Genomic DNA, 27427 nt, shown 5'->3' with positions numbered 1-27427 from the left:
TATCCTTTAGAGATTGATGTTGGTTTTTGATACAGTGCCGTCTGAGGGATGTTGAAATCCCTAAATTTCTTGCAATGTCACTTTGAGAAACGTTGTTCTTAAACTGTTTGACTATTTGCTCACGCAGTTGTGGACAAAGGTGTGTACCTCGCCCCATCCTTTCTTGTGAAAGACTGAGTATTTTTTGGGAAGCTGTTTTTATACCCAATCATGGCACCCACCTGTTCCCAATTAGCCTGCACACCTGTGGGATGTTCCAAATAAGTGTTTGATGAGCATTCCTCAACTTTATCAGTATTTATTGCCACCTTTCCCAACTTCTTTGTCACGTGTTGCTGGCATCAAATTCTAAAGAATGCTGAATGAAGAATGTCAGTGATGTCTATGAAACTATGGAACAGTCTGAGTGCCCTCAATGCACTTTTAGTCAGTTCCAGGGTGCAGCATGGGGCGGGGTGGCGCTCCTACCTACAAGAAAATGTTGCTTTGCGTTACTAACTAATGAGTTAATTGACACAGCTAAATATCAGTCCCTCCCTGAGTTGTACTGAAGGAAAACAATGAAAGCAGTTCTTGCATGAAGACAGCCACTCCTTGACTTTTTGTAAGATGACACTTTGAAGGGTTGCTATGTGCAATTATCTCTTATAGCTTCATATCTTCACTAAAGCGTGGAACATTATTCCTTTCCAAATTAGGACGATGCATACCTTTTCACATTTCAAAAGAGAACACAGAAGGTTTCTGTTGGACCGCTTCTCATGTCAACTTTGGCAGACTTGGTCTGAAGTCTGTGATGCAAGCACGATGTCCCTCGTTTCCTGTTTTCATTACGCTTTCTTTCTGTGGAACCTGCTGCAAACCAGAGTCACACCACATTTTGACTTTAATTAAATGAAAGTTAAATGAAAGTTTTTGGTTGGAATTCATGACGTGAATCGCTTAATGCAATGTTTTTCAACCACTGTTCCGCGGCGCACTGGATCTAACATAATATTGTGAGAGTCCAGTCCATAGTGGATCTAACATAATAGTGTGAGAGTCCAGTCCATAGTGGATCTAACATAATAGTGAGAGTCCAGTCCATAGTGGATCTAACATAATAGTGTGAGAGTCCAGTCCATAGTGGATCTAACATAATATTGTGAGAGTCCAGTCCATAGTGGATCTAACATAATATTGTGAGAGTCCAGTCCATAGTGGATCTAACATAATAGTGTGAGAGTCCAGTCCATAGTGGATCTAACATAATAGTGTGAGAGTCCAGTCCATAGTGGATCTAACATAATAGTGAGAGTCCAGTCCATAGTGGATCTAACATAATAGTGAGAGTCCAGTCCATAGTGGATCTAACATAATAGTGAGAGTCCAGTCCATAGTGGATCTAACATAATAGTGAGAGTCCAGTCCATAGTGGATCTAACATAATAGTGAGAGTCCAGTCCATAGTGGATCTAACATAATAGTGAGAGTCCAGTCCATAGTGGATCTAACATAATAGTGAGAGTCCAGTCCATAGTGGATCTAACATAATAGTGAGAGTCCAGTCCATAGTGGGTCTAACATAATAGTGAGAGTCCAGTCCATAGTGGATCTAACATAATAGTGTGAGAGTCCAGTCCATAGTGGGTCTAACATAATAGTGAGAGTCCAGTCCATAGTGGATCTAACATAATAGTGTGAGAGTCCAGTCCATAGTGGATCCAACATAATAGTGAGAGTCCAGTCCATAGTGGATCTAACATAATAGTGAGAGTCCAGTCCATAGTGGATCTAACATAATAGTGAAAGTCCAGTCCATAGTGGATCTAGTTAATAGTGAGAGTCCAGTCCATAGTGGATCTAGTTAATACTGTCAGAGTCCAGTCCATAGTGGATCTAACATAATAGTGAGAGTCCAGTCCATAGTGGATCTAACATAATAGTGTGAGTCCAGTCCATAGTGGATCTAACATAATAGTGTGAGAGTCCAGTCCATAGTGGATCTAGTTAATAGTGAGAGTCCAGTCCATAGTGGATCTAATGAATACTGTCAGAGTCCAGTCCATAGTGGATCTAACATAATAGTGAGAGTCCAGTCCATAGTGGATCTAACATAATAGTGTGAGAGTCCAGTCCATAGTGGATCTAACATAATAGTGAGAGTCCAGTTCATAGTGGATCTAACATAATAGTGAGAGTCCAGTCCATAGTGGATCTAACATAATAGTGAGAGTCCAGTCCATAGTGGATCTAACATAATAGTGAGAGTCCAGTCCATAGTGGATCTAACATAATAGTGAGAGTCCAGTCCATAGTGGATCTAACATAATAGTGTGAGAGTCCAGTCCATAGTGGATCTAACATAATAGTGTGAGAGTCCAGTCCATAGTGGATCTAACATAATAGTGTGAGAGTCCAGTCCATAGTGGATCTAACATAATAGTGTGAGTCCAGTCCATAGTGGATCTAACATAATAGTGTGAGAGTCCAGTCCATAGTGGATCTAGTTAATAGTGAGAGTCCAGTCCATAGTGGATCTAATTAATACTGTCAGAGTCCAGTCCATAGTGGATCTAACATAATAGTGAGAGTCCAGTCCATAGTGGATCTAACATAATAGTGTGAGAGTCCAGTCCATAGTGGATCTAACATAATAGTGTGAGAGTCCAGTCCATAGTGGATCTAACATAATAGTGAGAGTCCAGTCCATAGTGGATCTAGTTAATACTGTGAGAGTCCAGTCCATAGTGGATCTAACATAATAGTGAGAGTCCGGTCCATAGTGGATCTAACATAATAGTGAGAGTCCAGGCCATAGTGGGACCAGCAGGAGATCATCTTGAGTGGAGACAGGTCAGCAGTGCTGAGACGTCCCCAACTGATGTAGAGATAAGTGGCCCACCCTGGATCCCGACTTTGGACAGCTAGCGCTTCACCTGTGGATGCGAGTGCTGCTACAGCAAGAATACAAATTCATTCAACCAATCAATCAACGTTTACTTATATGGCCCTTCATCACAAGTGTCTCAAAGGGCTGCACAAGGAATTGTCTTTCAGTTCCTGCTGTTATCTCCTTCTCACGCTCCAGTGTTGAGAATTGTTCTATTCCTTTCTGGCCTCGTTGGCCTTCAATTCTGCTTCTCGGCGTCCATAGGAAGCGCTTGCACGCAGATTCCAGTTAAGCACCGGCACTGAAAGCAGTTTTGCGAGTTGAGGAAAGACCAGATCCTCCACTTGTGGTGGAATGCAGCGTCGGCCACGTCACCACTGCGGATGTCTCCACTTGTTTCAGTGTTGTCCATTTTCTATTGAAGTGAAGCTCGTCTTCTTACTATTTCCGTTCTGACGTGACGTAAACAAGTCGACAGATACTTCACATGAGCATGCCAAGGAAAAGGAAGACAGAGTGCAGGCCTTTTGTCTTGTAGAAGTGTTTTTTAGACTTGGACTTAGACTTCCACTTTCTTATATTGTCATTCAAATTTGAACTTTAAAGAACAACATTTTGTTGCATAAGCTCATGGTAGTGCAGGATAAAAGAGCAATAAGGTGCAGATATAAATAAATACAGTACGGTACCTTACTTTAACCTTACCCCTAACCTAAATAATAAATATAAATCGTTTGAGGTGCTTACTATGAGGTCTGTCGCACCGCTGCCTCTCGATATGGCTGTTATCTACCGCCCCCCAGGGCCCTACTCGGACTTTATTAATGAATTCTCAGAGTTTGTTGCTGATCTAGTGACGCACGCAGACAATATAATCATAATGGGGGACTTTAATATCCATATGAATACCCCATCAGACCCTCAGTGCGTGGTACTCCAGACTATAATTGATAGCTGTGGTCTTACACAAATAATAAATGAACCTATGCATCGCAACGGTAATACGATAGATCTAGTGCTGGTTAGGGGTGTCACCACCTCCAAAGTTATGGTACTCCCGTATACTAAAGTAATGTCCGATCATTACCTTATAAAATTCCAAGTTCTGACTTATTGTCAACAAGCTACCGTATTTTCCGCACCATAAGGCGCCCTGGGTTATAAGCCGCGCCTTCAATGAACGGCATATTTCAAAACTTTGTCCACCTATAAGACGCCCCGTGTTATAAGCCGCATCTAACTGCGCTAAAGGAATGTCAAAAAAACAGTCAAATAGGTCAGTCAAACTTTAATAATATATTAAAAACCAGCGTGATGTGGGCGCGCATGGAGTCGTATATCAACATGGACGGAGCTGCGTGTAAAAAGCCACCCGGCCTCTTCGCGTAAACTTAAACTTACCTTAACCACTCGCTCATCTTTTCTTCATCCATCCCTTCAAGTTAGCTTTTATGATGACGCCGGCTGGAAAGGTCTCTTTTGGCAAGGTCTTCCTTTTGAATATCACCATGGGTGGAAGTTTCTGGCCATTAGCATGGCAAGCTAGAACCACAGTGAAGGATGACTTCTCATTCCCTGTGGTGCGAATATTCACCGTACGTGCTCCCGTTGTATCCACAGTGCGGTTCACAGGAATATCAAAAGTCAGTGGAACCTCGTCCATGTTGATAATGTTCTCTGGCCGGATCTTTTTTTCAGCTATCTTGTTTTTACAATATGCACGGAAAGTAGCCAGCTTTTCTTGAAAGTCTTTAGGCAGTTGCTGTGAAATAGTAATCCGTGTGCAGATGGAGAGATTGCGTCTTTTCATGAACCGGATCCCTGTCGCTTAGTAGGAGCCATTTTGTGGTCTTTACAGATGCAAACACACAAAGGAAATGAAACGTACGGTAATATTCGCGCGCTTTTTCTTCTTCTACGCGGGCGGGTGGTTGCTTACAGTAGAAGAAGAAGCGCTTCCTGTTCTATGGGGGCGGGTGCTTACCTTGGCGGTTGCTTGCGTAGAAGAAGAAGCACTTCCTCTTCTACGGGGAAAAAAGATGGCGGCTGTTTACCGTAGTTGCGAGACCGAAACTTTATGAAAATGAATCTTAATATTTATCCATATGTAAAGCGCACCGGGTTATAAGGCACACTGTCAGCTTTTGAGAAAATTTGTGGTTTTTAGGTGCGCCTTATAGTGCGGAAAATACGGTAATAATAATAATAACTGCTATAGCAGCCGCAACATTAATGCTGCCACAACGATGACTCTTGCTGACCTACTGCCTTCGGTAATGGCACCATTCCCAAATTATGTCGGCTCTATTGATAACCTCACTAACAACTTTGACAATGCCCTGCACGAAACCATTGATAGTATAGCACCGCTAAAACAAAAAAGGGCCCCTAAAAGGCACACCCCATGGTTTACAGAAGAAACTAGAGCTCATAAATTATCATGTAGAAAGCTGGAACGCAAATGGCGCACGGCTAAGCTTGACGTTTTCCATCAAGCATGGAGTGATAGTTTAATAACTTATAAACGCATGCTTACCTTAGCTAAAGCTAAATATTACTCAAATCTCATCCGCCTCAACAAAAACGACCCTAAATTTTTGTTTAGTACAGTAGCATCGCTAACCCAACAAGGGACTCCTCCCAATAGCTCCACCCACTCGGCAGATGACTTTATGAATTTCTTTAATAAGAAAATTGAACTCATTAGAAAGGAGATTAAAGACAACGCATCCCAGCTACAACTGGGTTCTATTAACACAGATACGACTGTATCTACAACGGATACTGCAATACAAAATAGTCTCTCTCTTTTTGATGAAATAACATTAGAGGAACTATTATGGCGTGTAAGTGGGATAAAACAAACAACATGTTTACTTGACCCACTTCCTGGGAAACTTATCAAGGAGCTTTTTGTATTATTAGGTCCATCAGTGCTAAATATTATAAACTTATCACTTTCCTCTGGCACTGTTCCCCTAGCATTCAAGAAAGCGGTTATTCATCCTCTGCTCAAAAGACCTAACCTCCATCCTGACCTCATGGTAAACTACCGACCGGTGTCCCACAATCCCTTTATTTCCAAAATCCTCAAAAAAATTGTTGCACAGCAGCTAAATGAACACTTAAGAGTGTTACTAAAACAACTCTCTCCTTTGAGTCACACATTAAGAGTGTTACTAAAACAACTCTCTCCTTTGAGTCACACATTAAGAGTGTTACTAAAACAACTCTCTCCTTTGAGTCACACATTAAGAGTGTTACTAAAACGGCCTTCTTTCATCTCCGTAATATCGCTAAAATTCGTTCTATTTTATCCACTAGCGACGCTGAGATCATTATTCATGCGTTCGTTACGTCTCGTCTCGACTACTGTAACGTATTATTTTGGGTCTCCCTATGTCTAGCATTAAAAGATTACAGTTGGTACAAAATGCGGCTGCTAGACTTTTGACAAGAACAAGAAAGTTTGATCATATTACGCCTATACTGTATATACACCTTTATATACATATATACATATACCTATACTGTATATACCTTTATATACAAATATATATACCTATACTGTATATTCTGTCACATTGTGTTGCTGGTGACGAACCCCAAGATGCAGAGAAGGCAGGCTTGGTAAAAGAAAACATGGTTTAATGTCCAAAAGTAAAACTAAAGAAAAGACACAAACCAGGAACTAGGAGCCAAACTGGAAAACTGGAAACAGGATCCAGCAAACAGGAACTAGGAACAAAAAACAGCACGCTGCCAACAGCTACATGATTCAGGTATAAAGGACAAAACAGGTAGGAGCTACAATAATCCAGCGCAGAGTAGAGGACAAAGCAGGTCTAAATTGCAGCTGGCTGATTGACACCAGGTGTAGCCTGGTGTCAATCAGCCACAGCTGAGGGGAAAAAGCACTCAGGGAGACAATCAGGAAATAACCAAAATAAGAGTGCTGACAGGAACTAAAGACAGGAAACAAAGACAAACGCAGAGGAAAAACTAAGACATAGCCAGACTGTCAGGGACAAGCCTGACATATACCTTTATATACATATATATATATACCTATACTGTACATACCTTTATACACCTATATATATATACCTATACTGGCTCACCTGCACTGGCTTCCTGTGCTCTTAAGATGTGACTTTAAGGTTTTACTACTTACGTATAAAATACTACACGGTCTATGTTGCTGATTGTATTGTACCATATGTCCCGGCAAGAGATCTGCCTTCAAAGAACTCCGGCTTATTAGTGATTCCCAGAGCCCCAAAAAAAGTTTAGAGCGTTTTCTATTGGGGCTCCAGTACTATGGAATGTTCTAGCAGTAACAGTTAGAGATGCTACCTCAGTAGAAGCATTTAAGTCCCATCTTAAAACTCATTTGTATACTCTAGCCTTTGAATAGACCCCCTTTTTTAGACCAGTTGATCTGCCGTTTCTTTTCCTTTCTCCTCTGCTCACCCCTCTCCTGCGTGGAGGGGGAGACACACAGGCCTGGTGGCCATGGATGAAGTGCTGGCTGTCCAGAGTCGGGACCCGGGGTGGACCGCTCGCCTGTGCATCGGTTGGGAACATCTCTGTGCTGCTGACCCGTCTCCGCTCTGGATGGTTTCCTGCTGGCCCCACTATGGACTGGACTCTCACTATTATGTTAGATCCACTATGGACTGGACTCTCACTATTATGTTAGATCCACTATGGACTGGACTCTCACTATTATGTTAGATCCACTATGGACTGGACTTTCACTATTATGTTTGATCCACTATGGACTGGACTTTCACTATTATGTTTGATCCACTATGGACTGGACTTTCACTATTATGTTAGATCCACTATGGACTGGACTTTCACTATTATGTTTGATCCACTATGGACTGGACTTTCACTATTATGTTTGATCCACTATGGACTGGACTCTCACTATTATGTTAGATCCACTATGGACTGGACTTTCACTATTATGTTTGATCCACTATGGACTGGACTCTCACACTATTATGTTAGATCCACTATGGACTGGACTCTCACTATTATGTTAGATCCACTATGGACTGGACTCTCACACTATTATGTTAGATCCACTATGGACTGGACTCTCACTATTATGTTAGATCCACTATGGACTGGACTCTCACAATATTATGTTAGATCCACTATGGACTGGACTCTTACTATTATGTTAGATCCACTGTGGACTGGACTCTTACTATTATGTTAGATCCACTATGGACTGGACTCTTACTATTATGTTAGATCCACTATGGACTGGACTCTTACTATTATGTTGGATCCACTATGGACTGGACTCTCACAATATTATGTTAGATCCACTATGGACTGGACTCTCACTATTATGTTAGATCCACTATGGACTGGACTCTTACTATTATGTTGGATCCACTATGGACTGGACTCTCACAATATTATGTCAGACCCACTCGACATCCATTGCATTCGGTCTCCCCTAAAGGGGGGGGGGGTTACCCACATATGCGGTCCTCTCCAAGGTTTCTCATAGTCATTCACATCGACGTCCCACTGGGGTGAGTTTTTCCTTGCCCGTATGTGGGCTCTGTACCGAGGATGTCGTTGTGGCTTGTGCAGCCCTTTGAGACACTTGTGATTTAGGGCTATATAAATAAACATTGATTGATTGATTGACAGATAAATATATTGCATATGCATCCACGTTAATGGATGTATGTGATATTGTCTTTATATTCCAGTCAGTTAATCTGTTTTTGGGGGGAATTTCCAAGCTAGCTGGAACCTTTTGGGATGTCGAAGTTCCTAAAACGTACTTTTCAAACGCACGACTGCCATTGCGGGGACTTGTTTATTTCCTTTATATTTCTATTACAACAAACTTGACAACGAAGAGAAAGAAAAATGAAAGGAGTTTTTGACATGCAGGAACTTTAGTGGGGCATCTTTGTGCTGAAGAACGCTGATCAATGGAACTATCTTGCAGCCTTTTTACTCAGCCGGAGCCTTTAAAGCAGGGGTCCCCAAACTACAGCCCGCCAGCGTCCATAATCCGACCTGCGCGTAGTCCAGAGTAAAAAAAAACAACAAAAAAAACTATTTATTTTAATTTTTTTATTAATTTTTTTTTTTTTTTTCTGTCCTTTTTCGCCTATCCATCAATCCATTTTCTACCGCTTGTTACTGGGTCTCCTAGGCCAGGGGTCGGCAACCCGCGGCTCCTGACCCGCAGCGGCTCTTTGATCACTCTGATGCGGCTCAGCTGCATACTTGCTGACCCCCCCCCCGATTTTTCTGGGAGGTTTCTAGATTTCGGGGCCTCACCCGGAAATCAAACATTCTCCGATTTTCACCCGGACAACAATATTGAGGGCGTGCTGTGATGGCACTGCCTTTAACGTCCTCTACAATCAATCAATCAATCAATCTTTATTTATATAGCCCTAAATCACAAGTGTCTCAAAGGGCTGCACAAGCCACAACGACATCCTCGGTACAAAGCCCACATAAGGGCAAGGAAAAACTCACCCCAGTGGGACGTCGATGTGAATGACTATGAGAAACCTTGGAGAGGACCGCATATGTGGGTAACCCCCCCCCCCCCTTTAGGGGAGACCGAATGCAATGGATGTCGAGTGGGTCTGACATAATATTGTGAGAGTCCAGTCCATAGTGGATCTAACATAATAGTGAGAGAGTCCAGTCCATAGTGGATCTAACATAATAGTGAGAGTCCAGTCCATAGTGGATCTAACATAATAGTGAGAGAGTCCAGTCCATAGTGGATCCAACATAATAGTAAGAGTCCAGTCCATAGTGGATCAAACATAATAGTGAGAGTCCAGTCCATAGTGGATCTAACATAATAGTGTGAGAGTCCAGTCCATAGTGGATCCAACATAATAGTAAGAGTCCAGTCCATAGTGCAAGTGGAGGAGTTCAAGTACCTCGGAGTCTTGTTCACGAGTGGGGGAAGAGTGGATCGTGAGATCGACAGGCGAATCGGTGCGGCGTCTTCAGTAATGCGGACGCTGTATCGATCCGTTGTGGTGAAGAAGGAGCTGAGCCGGAAGGCAAAGCTCTCGATTTACCGGTCGATCTACGTTCCCATCCTCACCTATGGTCATGAGCTTTGGGTTATGACCGAAAGGACAAGATCACGGGTACAAGCGGCCGAAATGAGTTTCCTCCGCCGGGTGGCGGGGCTCTCCCTTAGAGATAGGGTGAGAAGCTCTGTCATCCGGGAGGAGCTCAAAGTAAAGCCGCTGCTCCTCCACATGGAGAGGAGCCAGATGAGGTGGTTCGGGCATCTGGTCAGGATGCCACCCGAACGCCTCCCTAGGGAGGTGTTTAGGGCACGTCCCACCGGTAGGAGGCCGTGGGGAAGACCCAGGACACGTTGGGAAGACTATGTCTCCCGGCTGGCCTGGGAACGCCTCGGGGTCCCACAGGAAGAGCTGGACGAAGTGGCTGGGGAGAGGGAAGTCTGGGCTTCCCTGCTTAAGCTGCTGCCCCCGCGACCCGACCTCGGATAAGCGGAAGAAGATGGATGGACAGTCCATAGTGGGGCCAACATGTCGTCGCGTCCGCTTTGACACCATCCTATCTACGTGCCGGCCTGGTCACATTTTGTACGCGGCCTCTGCTTACTCACGTAAGTGACTGCAATGCATACTTGGTCAACAGCCGTACAGGTTACACTGAGGGTTGTGATATAAACAACTTGAACACTCTTACTAATATGCGCCACACTGTGAACCCACACCAAACAAGAATGACAAACACATTTCGGGAGAACACCCACACCGTAACACAACATAAACACAACACAACAAATACCCAGAACACCTTGCAGCACTAACTCTTCCGGGCTACATTAAGGTGCGGGCCGCGTGTCTGAGAGCCCTGGTTTATACATAGAGGTGAGGATGGGAACGTAGATCTTGTCCTTTGGTCATAACCCATTATGTTCTTTACAAGTGTATGTAAACTTTTGACCACGACTGTACATTCTTGCAGTCCATTAGTCGCATCTTTCAAGTGTTTTTATCTTCTTTGAAATCCTAAAAAAAATAAATATGTGTGGTCTTGTCTCCCGTAATGATTGTGAACTTTGGGCTAAATGCTAAACAAGTGCAGTTCCCCTTTAAGGAGAACTGGTGTCACTAATCACTCGTGCTGACTTTACCAGACTAGAGCTGTTTTGAAAGGAATTTGTTTTCATGTTGGAATTTTTTCTGTAAGAAGTGACAGAACCTGCAAGGTTGCATAATGCCAGCATGTACATGTATATATAAGAAGGCTCCTTGTCGCCCTCAGCATCAAACATCCCACCTGCAAAGGTAAAAGCACACAACTTGACATCCTACTGTTTCATTTCTAATATGTCAGTATTTGTCTAACATTGCACAGATGGCGTTTGCTTCTCGTGCGTTCTTCCTCCTTTGTGGGATCATTGGACTGACTGGAGTTGTAAGTCCAAATCTCACTTCATCGAGTCTTTCATTGATCGCTGTCTTCATCATTGTCAACCATCTCTTCTTGTCCTCTCCACAGTGGTCTTTGCCTGTCCAGGACGACACAGGTTGGCAGCTGTGACTTCAAAAGTTTTCTAATTCACATTTTATACGTTTCAGTTAAAAAAAAAATTGTTGACCTAAAAAACAAATGTGTTGCAGATGAATGTTGTCCTAAGGGCTGGACTCAGTTGGATAAACGTTGTTTCATCTACCAGAAGAACGCCAGGACCTTTACAGATGCAGAGGTATGGAAGGACTTCACTCAGTAGTTAGGATATAGTTCTAAACCAGTTTGTCTTCTGTTGGTTTTTGTTATTTTAGAGCATCTGCAACCTTCTTGGTGGGAATCTGGCCTCCATCCTAAGCGCTCTGGAATATGCGACCGTGTTGCAAGTGATTAAGTTAAAGGAAGATCCCATTGATGACACCTGGATCGGACTCCATGAGGCGCTAGAGGTGTGACCATTTTACCAGTACATCGGCGATCACACGAAGCGATTATGATTGTCCTTCTGTTGGTGGGTCTGGTCATCTGTGGGTCGTCAGGTGGCTGTAGAGGCCAATCCGTGATCCACAGACTCTATTGCAGAGGGGTTTATGTACGTGGTTGTGGTGGTGGTCTGAGGAGCTGTTTTGGTAGTGGATCTCTCCTTTCTTTGTTGCCTCTTGGTTTCCATGGCACGGTGGAGGTCTTTTTCTAATTGTGCTGTGCCTTCATGGACCATCCTGCTCCACAAAACCCTCTGGTGGGCAGCCTACTCCCAGGTGTTGAGATTGAAGCGGCATTTCCTCAGGTGGGTTTTGAGGTTGTCTTTATACCGCTTCTTCTGCCCCCCCTTGGGTGCGTTGTCCTTCCGTCAGTTGTCCGTACAACATCTGTTTCGCAAGGCGACTGTCTGGCATGCGTATTACATGGCCTGTCCATCCAGGACAACAATAAAACAAAATCTACATTTGATATTTGATCACACAGAAAATGTGAGTGTCCTCCAATATTTCAATACTTGCATCAACTTCAATGAAAACTGAATTGTTTTATTGTTTTTATTTAGCCCAGCATCCACAATCCCTACATGAGACAGGAACAAGTCTTTCCCTCATCACCACTTAGTACCAGCCAGCTAACAATGCAGTTCATTGGAATTCATCTCGGGATGATATATATCACAGCCTCCTGCGATAACGACATGTATCACCAAATATTGATACATATATGATAAAAGAACAGAAGACATTTCGCCTTTTACCAAAATAGGCGTCATCAGTTCATGCTCAAAAACTTAGATTGGTTAGATCTAGACTTCGACTTAGATTGGTCAGATCTAGTCTTCGACTTAGATTGGTCAGATCTAGTCTTACACTTAGATTCGTCAGATCTAGTCTTAGACTTAGATTAGTCAGATCTAGAATTAGACTTAGATTGGTCAGATCTAGTCTAGCGGCTGGTGTCAATACCTCAGTAGGCTTCATCAGTTCATGGTCATAGATTGGTCACATCTAGTCTTAGACTTTGATTGGTCAGATCTAGTCTTGGATTTAGATTGGTCAGATCTAGTCTAGCGGTTGGTGTCAATACCTCAGTAGGCGTCATCAGTTCATGGTGATGGACTTGGATTGGTCATCTCTAGTCTACAGGCTGGTGTCAATACCTCAGTAGGCTTCATCAGTTCATGGTCATGCACTTAGATTGGTCACATCTAGTCTTAGCGGCTGGTGTCAATACCTCAGTAGGCGTCAGCAGTTAATGGTCTTAGACTTAGATTGGTCAGATCTAGTCTCGTGGCTGGTGTCAATACCTCAGTAGGCGTCATCAGTTCATGGTCATAGACTTCGATTAGTCACATCTAGTCTTCGACTTAGATTGGTAACATCTAGTCTTAGACTTAGATTGGTAACATCTAGTCTTAGACTTAGATTGGTAAAATCTAGTCTTAGACTTAGATTGGTCACATCTAGTCTCAGACTTATATTGGTCAGATCTAGTCTAGCGGCTGGTGTCAATACCTCAGTAGGTTTCATCAGTTCATGGTCATAGACTTAAATTGGTCACATCTAGTCTTAGATTGGTCACATTTAGTCTTAGACTTAGATTGGTCAGATCTAGTCTAGCGGCTGGTGTCAATACCTCAGTAGGCTTCATCAGTTCATGGTCATCCACTTAGATTGGTCACATCTAGTCTTAGCGGCTGGTGTCAATACCTCAGTAGGCGTCAGCAGTTAATGGTCTTAGACTTAGATTGGTCAGATCTAGTCTCGTGGCTGGTGTCAATACCTCAGTAGGCGTCATCAGTTCATGGTCATAGACTTCGATTAGTCACATCTAGTCTTAGACTTAGATTGGTAACATCTAGTCTTAGACTTAGATTGGTCACATCTAGTCTTAGACTTATATTGGTCAGATCTAGTCTAGCGGCTGGTGTCAATACCTCAGTAGGCTTCATCAGTTCATGGTCATAGACTTAAATTGGTCACATCTAGTCTTAGATTGGTCACATTTAGTCTTAGACTTAGATTGGTCAGATCTAGTCTAGCGGCTGGTGTCAATACCTCAGTAGGCTTCATCAGTTCATGGTCATCCACTTAGATTGGTCACATCTAGTCTTAGCGGCTGGTGTCAATACCTCAGTAGGCGTCAGCAGTTAATGGTCTTAGACTTAGATTGGTCAGATCTAGTCTCGTGGCTGGTGTCAATACCTCAGTAGGCGTCATCAGTTCATGGTCATAGACTTCGATTAGTCACATCTAGTCTTAGACTTAGATTGGTAACATCTAGTCTTAGACTTAGATTGGTCACATCTAGTCTTAGACTTATATTGGTCAGATCTAGTCTAGCGGCTGGTGTCAATACCTCAGTAGGCTTCATCAGTTCATGGTCATAGACTTAAATTGGTCACATCTAGTCTTAGATTGGTCACATTTAGTCTTAGACTTGGATTGGTCAGATCTAGTCTAGCGGCTGGTGTCAATACCTCAGTAGGCATCATCAGTTCATGGTCATAGACTTGGATTGGTCAGATCTAGTCTAGCGGCTGGTGTCAATACCTCAGTAGGCGTCAGCAGTTAATGGTCTTAGACTTAGATTGGTCAGATCTAGTCTAGCGGCTGGTGTCAATACCTCAGCAGGCGTCAGCTGTTAATGGTCTTTGACTTAGATTGGTCAGATCTAGTCTTAGACTTAGATTGGTCACATCTAGTCTCGCGCCTGGTGTCAATAACTCAGTAGGCGTCATCATCATTTCATGGTCATAGCCTTCGGTTGGTCACATCTAGTCCTACATTTAGATTGGTAACATCTAGTCTTAGGCTTAGATTGGTCACATCTAGTCTTAGACTTAGATTGGTCAGATCTAGTCTAGCGGCTGGTGTCACTATCTCAGTAGGCTTCATCAGTTCATGGTCATAGACTTCGATTGGTCACATCTAGTCTTAGACTTCGATTGGTCACATTTAGTCATAGACTTAGATTGGTCACATCTAGTCTAGGGGCTGGTGTCACTATCTCAGTAGGCTTTATCAGTTCATGGTCATAGACGTAGATTGGTCACATCTAGTCTTAGACTTAGATTGGTCAGATCTAGTCTTAGACTTAGATTGGTCAGATCTAGTCTAGCGGCTGGTGTCAATACCTCAGTAGGCGTCATCAGTTCATGGTCATAGACTTAGATTGGTCAGATCTAGTCTTAGACTCAGACTGGTCGCATCTAGTCTGGCGGCTGGTGTCAATACCTCTGCAGGCGTCATCAGTTCATGGTCTTAGACTTAGATTGGTCAGACTTCGGCTGACCAATCTAAGTCTAGTCAGATTTAGTCTTAAACTTAGATTGGTCAGATGTAGGTCTGACCAATCTAATTCTTTGAGCATGAACTGATGAAGTCTACTCGGATGTGATGCAAAAGCAAACCAAACCCAACAGTTGCGATGCCCTGAGATTACAATGACCTGGGTAATTGAGATTATTCATAGACAATAGAATAGACGCATTTAAAAACAAGTCCTAATTGGCTGACATATGCGGTAACATATTGCATTATAACTTTCTGAAAATGTTATTAGTCTACTTGCTGATTTACTGTTAATTACTGGGTCCTTTCTGTTGTAACATCTACACTTTTGTTCAAATGTGATAAACACCCGATCGTCTGTTGTTTGACTACTTGACATTAGTTTAAGACAAACTACATTTCCTCAAAGTTTAATCATGAAATGTTTAAAATACATGAGCTATCTACAGTGTAATAATAGAAACGTATATTGTCAGTCATTCACTGTCTGTGGGTGGAGGCGGGGCCGCTAACATTCACACGCAGAGAATGAGAGACTCGTAACGTAAATGTAAGGTAACATAGTAGAAATGATCTGGATCAGCTCCAAAATCTAAGCAGTGGTTCCACTTTCCATTTCTGACATTTCATGAGAGTTCCATGAAAATCGGACCATAGCTTCTTGAGTTATGCTACTATCTAACCGAGAGAAAAACTAATACTCGTGATGACACAACTCCCTGGCGGAGGCAATACTGAATAACAAAACAAGGTAATCAGCACAATAATTCAGTCTAGAAGTTAAAATAACCAGAATTATTAAGATGTATGACATCGTCATCGTATTATGATGCTCACAATAAAACCAACATAATAATCAGCAAGATATTCCAAAGAATTAAGAATCTGCACACATGCCACAAAAATAAATGATCTTGTGACAAACACAAAAGAGCACTGATTTAACTTCTGGTGTCCCTCAATTAAACTTTGTTTTTTGTCTTTCAGGCGGACACCTTTCTCTGGACTGACGGTTCAGACTTTGATTTCAGTGCCTTTAACGCGGACAATGACGCTGGAGATTGTGTTGAGATTGAATCCTCGGGTAAATATATACAATGACTATGACTTGTGATGGAGTTATTAGTATCTAGTCATAGTAACTATTTGCTTCATTTGATGTACTTCTACACCTTTTCTTGGACTGGATTAACAATATGTGGGGATATTGCAGACAGAACTGCATCATTTTCTTCAATAATCGGCAGCAGATTATCTGTAATCACCCGCTTCTGTTTTCTTACAGATGAACTCTGGGATAATGAAACCTGTGATTCTGACAACCCCTTCGTTTGTGCCAGAGACTCGAAGTGCAAACACTGATCAGCCTTCCTTGACGATGCCTTTTCCACCATCTTGATGACTCTTCTACAGGATGACCCAACTTTAATGACCTCTGTGTATTCATTAGTATATTACACAGTCTGATCACTTTCTAATTGATTGCTGACAAACACGCAAGTTGATGGTGCGTTGTGTCACATTTCGGAACGTTGTCACACAATCGGGGATTTTATTCAATGTTACTCTTTTCAATCTGAGGGGCAAATTAAGTATATTGACCACGGAGGCAGGGAAAATGTGCATAGGCTGCAGGTGGTGTGTCCATAAACACAAATAAAATAATAAATCCAACGTCGTCATGGGCACGATGCCATTCATTTGTCATAGAAAAAATGTGTGGTTTTGTTTGTGTATCTTTTTGTCTCCCAGGAATTGTGTACAGATCCTTGCAACATGGGGCTGTGCATTCTCATGCTGCAACAGGTGATGGTCTCGGGTGAATGGCTCCTCAGGATCTCGTCACGGTATCTCTGTGCATTCAAAATGCCATCGTTGTCCATAACATATGTCGGCTCATGCCACTCCATTCACAACGTTGGCATCAGCAAACCGTTCTCCCACACAACGCTGACTGCCATCTGCCCTGAACAGTGAAAACCGGGATTCATCTGTGAAGAGAACACCTCTCCATCGTGCCAATGTGTTCATTTGTCCACTCCAGTCAGTTTTGACAACAAACTGCAGTCAGGTGGAGCATGTAGATGAGCTTCCCTGAGACGGTTTCTCACAGTTTGTACAGAAATGATTTGGCTATGCAAATCAATTGTTGCAGCAGCTGCCCGGGTGGCTGGTCCCAGACGATCATGGAAGTGCATCTTCTGGATGTGGAGGTCGTGGGCTGGTGTGGTTACACATGGTCAGCGGTTGTGAGACCGGTTGGATGTACTGCCAAATTTTTGTGGTGGCGGGGCGGTCTTCCCGTCCGGCTGTGGGGAGTCTCTGGATCTATGGATCATCTACATCAACTATATGATTTGCCTGAGTGGCTGGAAAGGACAAAAACATAATTAAATAAATAAAGTTGAGTGTTGGTGGTACAATAAATACTCGTGTTTTCTAATTAATGAATAGTTGTGTAATTAATCGTAATTACAATATCAAACAAAAATATTTGTGATAATCATTTTTGCCACAATGGTCCCGACCTAGTCTTAGTAGTACTGTAGGAGTCAATTTCTGTAATTATCATTTACAAAAAATCTGGCAGAGCAAGAGGTGTGAGTGTGTGTGTGTGTGTGTGTGTGTGTGTGTGTGTGTGTGTGTGTGTGTGTGTGTCTGTGTGTGTGTGTTTGTGTGTGTGTGGTTTCCCTGTACAAAACAAATACAATCACTATAAAAATCCACTCAAAGTGACCACAATGCAATAAAATACACACACAAGCCTGCCACAGGGCTGATGAAATATATGTATGACTTACAGTAGCTGCGTACACACCTCTACATACATGCACACACATTAAACATAATCAATCAATCAATGTTTATTTATATAGCCCTAAATCACAAGTGTCTCAAAGGACTGCACAAGCCACAACGACATCCTCGGTACAGAGCCCACATAAGGGCAAGGAAAAACTCACCCCAGTGGGACGTGGATGTGAATGACTATGAGAAACCTTGGAGAGAACCGCATATGTGTATATATATATATATATATATATATATATATATATATATATATATATATATGAAATACTTGACTTGGTGAATTCTAGCTGTAAATATACTCCTCCCCTTTTAGCCACGCCCCCGTCCCACCTCGACCACGCCCACCCCACTCCCTCCCCCCACCTCCCGAAATCGGAGGTCTCAAGGTTGGCAAGTATGCTCAGACTGGAAGTCTCTCCAGAGAGTGGTGAGGACGGCGGAAAAGATCATCAGGACTCCTCTTCCTCCTATCCAGGAGATGGCAAAAAGCCGCTGCCTGACCAGGGCTCAGAAAATCTGCAAAGACTCCTCCCACCCCCACCAAGGACTGTTTTCACTGCTGGACTCTAGAAAGAGGTTCCGAAGCAGAACCTCCAGGTTCTGTAACAGCTTCTTCCCTCAGGCCGTAAGACTCTTGAACGCATCTTAATTAAATTAAATTATCACCTCAACTCCCCCCAAAATGGATTAACTCGCTGGAATAAAAAAGACAATATAACATACATCCATAAACGTGGACGCATGTGAAAAAGTGCAATATATTTATCTGTACAGTAATCTATTTATTTATTTATATATATTTATTTATTTTATATATACAGGTAAAAGCCAGTAAATTAGAATATTTTGAAAAACTTGATTTATTTCAGTAATTGCATTCAAAAGGTGTAACTTGTACATTATATTTATTCATTGCACACAGACTGATGCATTCAAATGTTTATTTCATTTAATTTTGATGATTTGAAGTGGCAACAAATGAAAATCCAAAATTCCGTGTGTCACAAAATTAGAATATTACTTAAGGCTAATACAAAAAAGGGATTTTTAGAAATGTTGGCCAACTGAAAAGTATGAAAATGAAAAATATGAGCATGTACAATACTCAATACTTGGTTGGAGCTCCTTTTGCCTCAATTACTGCGTTAATGCGGCGTGGCATGGAGTCGATGAGTTTCTGGCACTGCTCAGGTGTTATGAGAGCCCAGGTTGCTCTGATAGTGGCCTTCAACTCTTCTGCGTTTTTGGGTCTGGCATTCTGCATCTTCCTTTTCACAATACCCCACAGATTTTCTATGGGGCTAAGGTCAGGGGAGTTGGCGGGCCAATTTAGAACAGAAATACCATGGTCCGTAAACCAGGCACGGGTAGATTTTGCGCTGTGTGCAGGCGCCAAGTCCTGTTGGAACTTGAAATCTCCATCTCCATAGAGCAGGTCAGCAGCAGGAAGCATGAAGTGCTCTAAAACTTGCTGGTAGACGGTTGCGTTGACCCTGGATCTCAGGAAACAGAGTGGACCGACACCAGCAGATGACATGGCACCCCAAACCATCACTGATGGTGGAAACTTTACACTAGACTTCAGGCAACGTGGATCCTGTGCCTCTCCTGTCTTCCTCCAGACTCTGGGACCTCGATTTCCAAAGGAAATGCAAAATTTGCATGGTTGGGTGATGGTTTGGGGTGCCATGTCATCTGCTGGTGTCGGTCCACTCTGTTTCCTGAGATCCAGGGTCAACGCAGCCGTCTACCAGCAAGTTTTAGAGCACTTCATGCTTCCTGCTGCTGACCTGCTCTATGGAGATGGAGATTTCAAGTTCCAACAGGACTTGGCGCCTGCACAAAGCGCAAAATCTACCCGTGCCTGGTTTACGGACCATGGTATTTCTGTTCTAAATTGGCCCGCCAACTCCCCTGACCTTAGCCCCATAGAAAATCTGTGGGGTATTGTGAAAAGGAAGATGCAGAATGCCAGACCCAAAAACGCAGAAGAGTTGAAGGCCACTATCAGAGCAACCTGGGCTCTCATAACACCTGAGCAGTGCCAGAAACTCACCGACTCCATGCCACGCCGCATTAACGCAGTAATTGAGGCAAAAGGAGCTCCAACCAAGTATTGAGTATTGTACATGCTCATATTTTTCATTTTCATACTTTTCAGTTGGCCAACATTTCTAAAAATCCCTTTTTTGTATTAGCCTTAAGTAATATTCTAATTTTGTGACACACGGAATTTTGGATTTTCATTTGTTGCCACTTCAAATCATCAAAATTAAATGAAATAAACATTTGAATGCATCAGTCTGTGTGCAATGAATAAATATAATGTACAAGTTACACCTTTTGAATGCAATTACTGAAATAAATCAAGTTTTTCAAAATATTCTAATTTACTGGCTTTTACCTGTATATATATATTTATATATTATTTATGTATATTTATTTATTTATATATGCACCTTATTGCTTTTTTATCCTGCACTACCATGAGCTTATGTAACCAAATGTTGTTCTTATCTGTGCTGTAAAGTTCAAATTTGAATGACAATAAAAAGGAAGTCTAAGTCTAAGTCTAAGTCTAAGAGTGTGAGGGTGCTGCTGCATGCAAGTAAATATTCTTCTGCATTGCTAACTAAAGACTTCATTGACACTTCTTGACTTCGTCAGTCCCTCCTGGACTTTTCCTTCCATCCGTCCATTTTCTACGTCACGGGGGGTGCTGGAGCCTACCCCAGCTGCAGGGTGCCACCTCATGGCAGGGCCAACACAGACAGACAACGTTCACGCTGACAGGCCCGGGGATTGAACCCAGGAGCTTCTAATTGTGAGGCACACTCACTAACCCCTTTTCCACCGTGCTGCCTCCTTGGTCGTTATCAAAGTGAAATAATGAAACCAGAAAGACAGGTAAAGGTGTGGAAGCTGTGGCCACTCCTCCAGATGATGTTTAAAAACATTTGCCATCAGCAAATTAAATGTAATTAAAGCTGCAAGCAGCGTTGTTCGGGCCCGCGTATTTGGCAGGTGCTAGTCCTAAGTGTCCCAATACTTTTGTCTACTTTTAGTCTGAAGTGTCCCAAGACTTTTGTCTAGTGTACCTACCTTGTCTGCATTGTGTGGGCACGTTGGTGCTTCCTGCTTTTGAGCAGCCATCTTTAAAAAACAGCAGCGCAGGAGCATCAGTGCAGCGGGTCTTTGAAGGGTCATAAAATCAAAACCGGAGCAGGTATCACAACTCTTTCACCAACTTTTAATCAGAAGGGTTCAATCTCTCTCCTGTGTTAGTTTGAAGCCGAAACAACAAACGCGCTCAGAGGAGATAATGTTTGAAGAAAGGTGACGGGTTTTTACAAAAATGTTGTGTTGAAGGGGGAATAGCAAACTTCCTGTTGATTTTTGCTGGGGGTTGTCAATTTATAATAATAATAATAATAAAGAATAATAAAACCTTAGAAATACAATAGGTCCTTATGTCCCATTGCATAAGGACTCCCTGTGGGAGTCCTTTTGCAATGGGACATTGCGGGCCCTAATTACTTTAATGTATCAGTATTCCACTTTAAAATGCTTAGATTCACTAAGAAATGAATAAAACAATCAACTATTGTAAAAGAAAAACAACTTATAACTAACAATAGTGTACGTTTAAAGGGGAACTGTTTTTTGCCGATCATTTTTGTTGTAATAGAAATATATAGGAAATAAAGAAGTCTCCGCAATGGCGGTCGTGTGTTTGAAAAAAAAGTTTTCGGAACACCCCCAGACTTTGACATCTCTCGACTTCGACGTCTCTCATTATGAGAGACAAGAAGACGGATGTATTTTACTTTTATGCATTCTAACTCATAAATAAAAGTTTGCTTACAATGGAGGTCCTCTTTTCCACCCATAAAACCCTCTAAAAAACATCCAAAAAGCTCCCAGGAAACTCCATTTAGATTGTGTGACCTAAATGTGAAGCAAGAGTTGGCCACATTGTTATTAGAACGTTGACATCCTTGGCTGGTGAGCTCCTTTCTCGCCTCTTAAAAGTTTATTCTCGATCATAAATCATGCCTTTCACCTTGATAGTAAAATGAAGAAGTTGGTCAACTTTGACAGCGGCTTGAAATTGTAGAAATGTTGTGTGCTCCGGGCATACTTGACAACCCTCTCAGATTTTCCGGGAGACTCCCGAAATTCAGCGCCTCTCCCGAAAACCTCCCGGGACAAATTTTCTCCCGAAAATGTTCCGAAATTCAGGCAAAGTTGGAGGGGGCGTGGCCTCCAGCTCCATGCGGACCTGAGTGAGGACAGCCTGTTTTCACGTCTGCTTTCCCACAATATAAACAGCGTGCCTGCCCAATCACGTTATAACTGTACAATGATGGAGGGCGAGTTCTTGGTTTCTTATGTGGGTTTATTGTTAGGCAGTTTCATTAACGTCCTCCCAGCGCGGTAACAACACACAACAACAGCAGTCACGTTTTCGTCTACCGTAAAGCAGTTGGTCTGCCGTAAACAGCAATGTTGTGACACTCTTAAACAGGACAATACTGCCATCTAGTGTACATGCATATGTGACAATAACATCTACGGCTCTTTTAGAGAGTGCAGTGCACAACTGCGCACACGACAAGGAGACGAAGCAGGAGAAGGAGGAAAATACAGCCGTGGCGACGCCGTCGACGAGTAAGATGAAGAAATACGCTGATAAGTTCGAAGCCGCAGCTGCGTTTGGAACTGGATAGCCTCCGGGAAGAAGTAGTGGACTACCAAGTGCTTGCCAGTGAAGATCTTCCACAGGAAGCAAAGATTGACCGGTTTTGGGCCATGCTAGGGAGAGATGGAAGATTCCAGACTCTAGTGCATTTGGTGAAAGCACTTTTGTGCGTGCCACACAGCAATGCATCATCAGAGAGGGTGTTCAGCATGGTTAGAAAAATAGTGACAGAGAATAGAACAAGGATTGACAATTCAACCCTTAACTCAACAATGAGTAGATGAGTGTTATGTGTGTGTATATGTGTAAATAAATTAACACTGAAATTCAAGTATTTATTTTATATATATATATATATATATATATATATATATATATATATATATATATATATATATATATATATATATATATATATGTAATAAAATAAATATATATATATAGCTAGAATTCACTGAAAGTCAAGTATTTCTTATATATATATATATATATATATATATATATATATATATATATATATATATATATGTCTTAATAAGGTTATCCAAAAAATAGTGCTCGATACCGTAGTAGAGCGCAATATATGTATGTGTGGGAAAAAAAATCACAAGACTATTTCATCTCTACAGGCCTGTTTCATGAGGGGGGGTACCCTCAATCATCAGGAGATTTTAATGGGAGCATTCGCATACCATGGTTTATATAGGGCACAGAGTGGGTGGGTACAGGCTGGCTTAGGGGCGTGGTGATTGGCTCATGTGTTACCTAGGAGGTGTTTCCGTCTATGGCGGCATGCTGTTACAATTTCGCAGCGCTTGTTGAGGGATGACAGGTCTGGACGGTAAATAATAAACAGTTTCTCTTTCAAGCATAGGTTGCATCTTTTATTACCACTATTGTAAGGTGTGCTGGATGCAAGAATTTGCCATGTTATTGAATATTCAACATTATTGTCTTTGAGGTCCCAAATGTGTTTGCTGAGTTCTGTGGTATTTCGCAGGTTTTTGTTCCTGAAAGAAGCCTTGTGATTGTTCCATCTGGTTTTGAATTCTCCCTCGGTTAATCCTACATATGTGTCGGATGTGTTAATGTCCTTGCGTATTACCTTAGATTGGTAGACAACTGATGTTTGTAAGCACCCCCCGTTGAGAGGGCAATCAGGTTTCTTTCGACAGTTACATCCTTTGTTGGTTTTGGAGTCGCTCTGTCTAGGGGTCGACGGCTCATTTGCAATTGTTTTGTTGTGGTTTGAGATGATTTGTCGTATATTGTTCATGCAGCTGTAGCTCAATTTAATGTTGTTCTTGTTGAATACTTTTCTTAGGGTGTTGTCTTTGGGAAAGTGTTTGTCAATCAGATTGAGTAATCTGTGTCCAATGTTCGTTGAGACGTTTTTGCTGTATGGGGGGTTGTACCAGATTATGTCGTTTCGTTTTCTGTTCTTTTTTGGCTGGTTTCCTGGCGTGGGTTCATAGGTGAGGGTGAAATTGTATCCGCTTTCATCAAGGGCTTTTTGGTACGGGGGGGTTGCTTGGTCAAATTCAGCTTTGCTAGATGACAGCATCGATAGCCTTTTATTGATTCCGGTAGGTATTCTTTTCGTGGTGGTGGGTGGGTGGTTGCTGTCATGGTGCAACGTGCACCATGACAGCAACCAACCCCGGCCGAGTCATACCAAAGACTATAAAAGTGGGACCCATTACCTCCCTGCTTGGCACTCAGCATCAAGGGTTGGAATTGGGAGTTAAATCACCAAAAATGATTCCCGGGCGCGGCGCTGCTGCTGCCCACTGCTCCCCTCACCTCCCAGGGGGTGATCAAGGGGATGGGTCAAATGCAGAGGACTAATTTCACCACACCTAGTGTGTGTGTGACAATCATTGCTACTTTAAGTTTAACTCTACACATGCAAACTGTAGCACACAAAAAAGCACATTTAATAAAAAAACGTTATTGTGGTCTTACCTTTACTTATAAATGAAGTCCATGCGCAGCTCCTTCTGAACAAAAGCATCGATAACTTGTTTATAGAAGTCTTCCTTATCTTTCTTCAGTTTTAAAAGTCTCTCTGTCTCCATGGAGATCTTCCTTTAATTATTACCTCCTGCTTCCATTGAAAGTCCAGTTTATAAAAGTGTTGTGCCCTCACTATATGTGTTGAGCTTATGCAGCTTGGCAGACAGCTAACAACCAATCCAGGACCTTCTAATAAAGTTCCAAAGTAGATGAATCCATTTAGGCTCTTTATTGTTGTTGATCTTGCCTTGTCTTGCACTGGACGTTGATTTATTTATTTTTGTAAAACTGAACTCCACACAATGACAATGTATAAGCTATATGATTCAATCAACACACTGAAATGTAATACACAATATGTCAACATCAGCTCCACACAAATACACAACACCACCATCAAACTAACACTGCTGAGTGTTGGAACTATTTCTATGACCGGCAGCCATTTGAAGTCCTCAAACATCCATTAAATTAGTGCACAAAAATCGATTTTCAATACACATCTTACTATCAAATGTAGCCACTTTCCACCTTCATATTGAGCCACATAAACAAGTTAAACACTTTACTTACACACTTATCTTTTCCAAGGCTTGTAAGAGCTAACACAACTTGTCGACTTCTTATTGTCTCATGAAATGAACAAACATCGTAAACCGGAAGTGCCCAAACTGATGACGCGCAGCATTTTCCCATGGCCACAAGGTGTCAGTAATAGTCCACAATCAAACGGGCATAACAAAAAGTGTTTTATTTTAAATATGTAATCCTCCATGTTAAAAGTTCAGGCGAGATCGTTGCTAACTGTTGCTGCTTGTTGTCACTTCTTCTGCAGCCGAGTAGTTGCAAAAATGATCCGGGATCACTAGCACCCTCTACCACCAGGAGGCGGGATTACTGCGAGCCTCACCCAGTGCGTCTTCGCAGCAGTTTTATGATTGCTCAGCACAAGAAATACGTTACACACATCCAGTTGTTGACAAAATACACTGTACATTATATACCTCAGCTAACTAAACTATGGAAATGTATAATATAATTCATATAGCAATACAGTCTCACTGCACAGCAGGCCAGCAGTTAGCCCAGTCATTGCGCAATCCATGGTGAGGCTCAACTGGCTGCTGCCTCACCGCAAGTCTCTTCTCAGTATTTGAACGGCAAATGTGAAAATTCTGTGATTTTGAATACAAATAATCTAAAACTGGTGAAGTTAAATGGAAAATAACTTTATAGTATAATCACTGGATACATATAACAATTTAATTAATTTTTTTTCTTTCCATGATGGCACGTGAGGCCCCGCCCCACCTGCCTCCCCTGACTGCACGTCATTGCCCTCTTAACCACGCCCGCAACCATGCCCCCGCCCCCAACCACCGCCCACCTCCCGAAATCGGAGGTCTCAAGGTTGGCAAGTATGGCTCCGGGAACCGCAGACAACCTGAAATAAAAAAGAAATGGTTGGGGATCGGGATGAAGAAGATAGGCCTATAAGATGACCGGTTCCTGTTTCCTGTTTCCTGTTTGCCGTGAGTGACTGCTCGCTGTTGCGAAAAAAGGCTAAGTATTATCTTTCTATCTGTGTGCTTCTAATTGTTTTTCAGCTTTCTTTATTCCTTCCTAAACCTACTTAGTAGTCTTATCTATCTTGTAAACCACCCGCTCTCTCTCTCTCTCTCTCAGCTAGCTAGCTGCTAAGCTAACAAAGCTTAGCGTGGCTACGGTCTGAAGGAATCTGCTCCCCCACACGTTGCGACCACTTCTCTGAAGACAGCAAGAACTCGACTCGGTGAAAGAAACAAGGTAAATATGGCTTCCTGCTCTTGGTGCACCGTTCTCATGGATAGGTTGGCCCTACCGGAGGGCCGTGTCCAAAAACTAGACTAGAGTAATCTCGTAACTTTAGACATTGCAGACACATCTAGCGTTAGCTGTAGCGGGCTAACTAGCCCAGTTTGTAGCAGCCCTAGGCGACCTACAAGCAACGGTGAACCGGTTGAGACACATAATAGATTTAGCCCTTTAGCTAGTCCTACACCCCAGTCTACCGGGCACCACACCTTAGTCATTGGGGACTCCATCACCCAAAACATACAGCTTAGCCAACCAGCCACAATTAAGTGTATTCCCGGGGTCAGAGCACCTGACATTGAAGCTAATCTTAGGGAGCTAACTCGCAAACACGTACAACAGGCTAATGGCACCACTAGCTATGCGAACATAGTTGTACACATTGGCTCCAATGACACTAGGATGACCCAGTCAGAGATTACAAAGAGAAATTTAGCTAGGACGTGTAATCTGGCTAGAAAGATGTCCAGGCATGAAGTACTTGTCTCCGAGAGGCGATGATGAGAGGTATAGCAGATTAGTCTTGCTTAACAAGTGGCTGGCTAGTTTTTGTTTTTGTAGGAATTGCAAACCATGCAATTATAGATGAAATGGGTGTGTGGAATAAACGGGACATTTAAATTGAAGGGAACAGTGTCATTAATCACTCACCCTGACCTTATCAGACCGCAGCTGTTATGAAAGGAATCTCTTTTCATGTCAGAGACATTTTTTAATTTGGCACAACCTGCAAGGTTCCATAATGAAAGGAATTTGATTTCATGTCGGAATTTTTTCTATAAGAAGTGACAGAACCTGCAAGGTTGCATAAGGCCAGCATGTACATACTGTATATATATAAGAAGGCTCCGTGTCACCCTCAGCATCAAA

At 42.4% G+C, this 27427-nt stretch overlaps 1 protein-coding gene across 1 annotated transcript; it reads left to right on the top strand.

Moving 5' to 3' along the window:
- Positions 1–11284: 11284 nt before the first annotated feature.
- On the top strand, positions 11285–16536 carry LOC133612530 (galactose-specific lectin nattectin-like). The gene is made up of 5 exons (XM_061970012.2): positions 11285–11456; positions 11551–11636; positions 11713–11847; positions 16162–16258; positions 16460–16536. The coding sequence occupies exons 1-5, from the start codon at positions 11285–11287 to the stop codon at positions 16534–16536; spliced, it is 567 nt and encodes a 188-aa protein (XP_061825996.2).
- The last annotated feature ends 10891 nt before the right edge of the window (positions 16537–27427 follow it).

The sequence above is a fragment of the Nerophis lumbriciformis genome, linkage group LG01, assembly GCF_033978685.3.
Source record: "Nerophis lumbriciformis linkage group LG01, RoL_Nlum_v2.1, whole genome shotgun sequence".
In the NCBI taxonomy this organism is placed as follows: Eukaryota; Metazoa; Chordata; class Actinopteri; order Syngnathiformes; family Syngnathidae; genus Nerophis; species Nerophis lumbriciformis.
The sequence above is the reverse complement of the archived record's forward strand: the minus strand, read 5'-3'. Positions and strand labels throughout refer to the sequence as shown.

Bases quoted from the DNA above. Each gene is read 5' to 3' on its own strand.
- LOC133612530 (XM_061970012.2), top strand. From the start codon at position 11,285: ATGGCGTTTGCTTCTCGTGCGTTCTTCCTCCTTTGTGGGATCATTGGA. The intron at 11,848-16,161 runs GTGTGACCATTT...TTTGTCTTTCAG, and splicing joins GACTCCATGAGGCGCTAGAG to GCGGACACCTTTCTCTGGAC. The intron at 16,259-16,459 runs GTAAATATATAC...GTTTTCTTACAG, and splicing joins TGTTGAGATTGAATCCTCGG to ATGAACTCTGGGATAATGAA.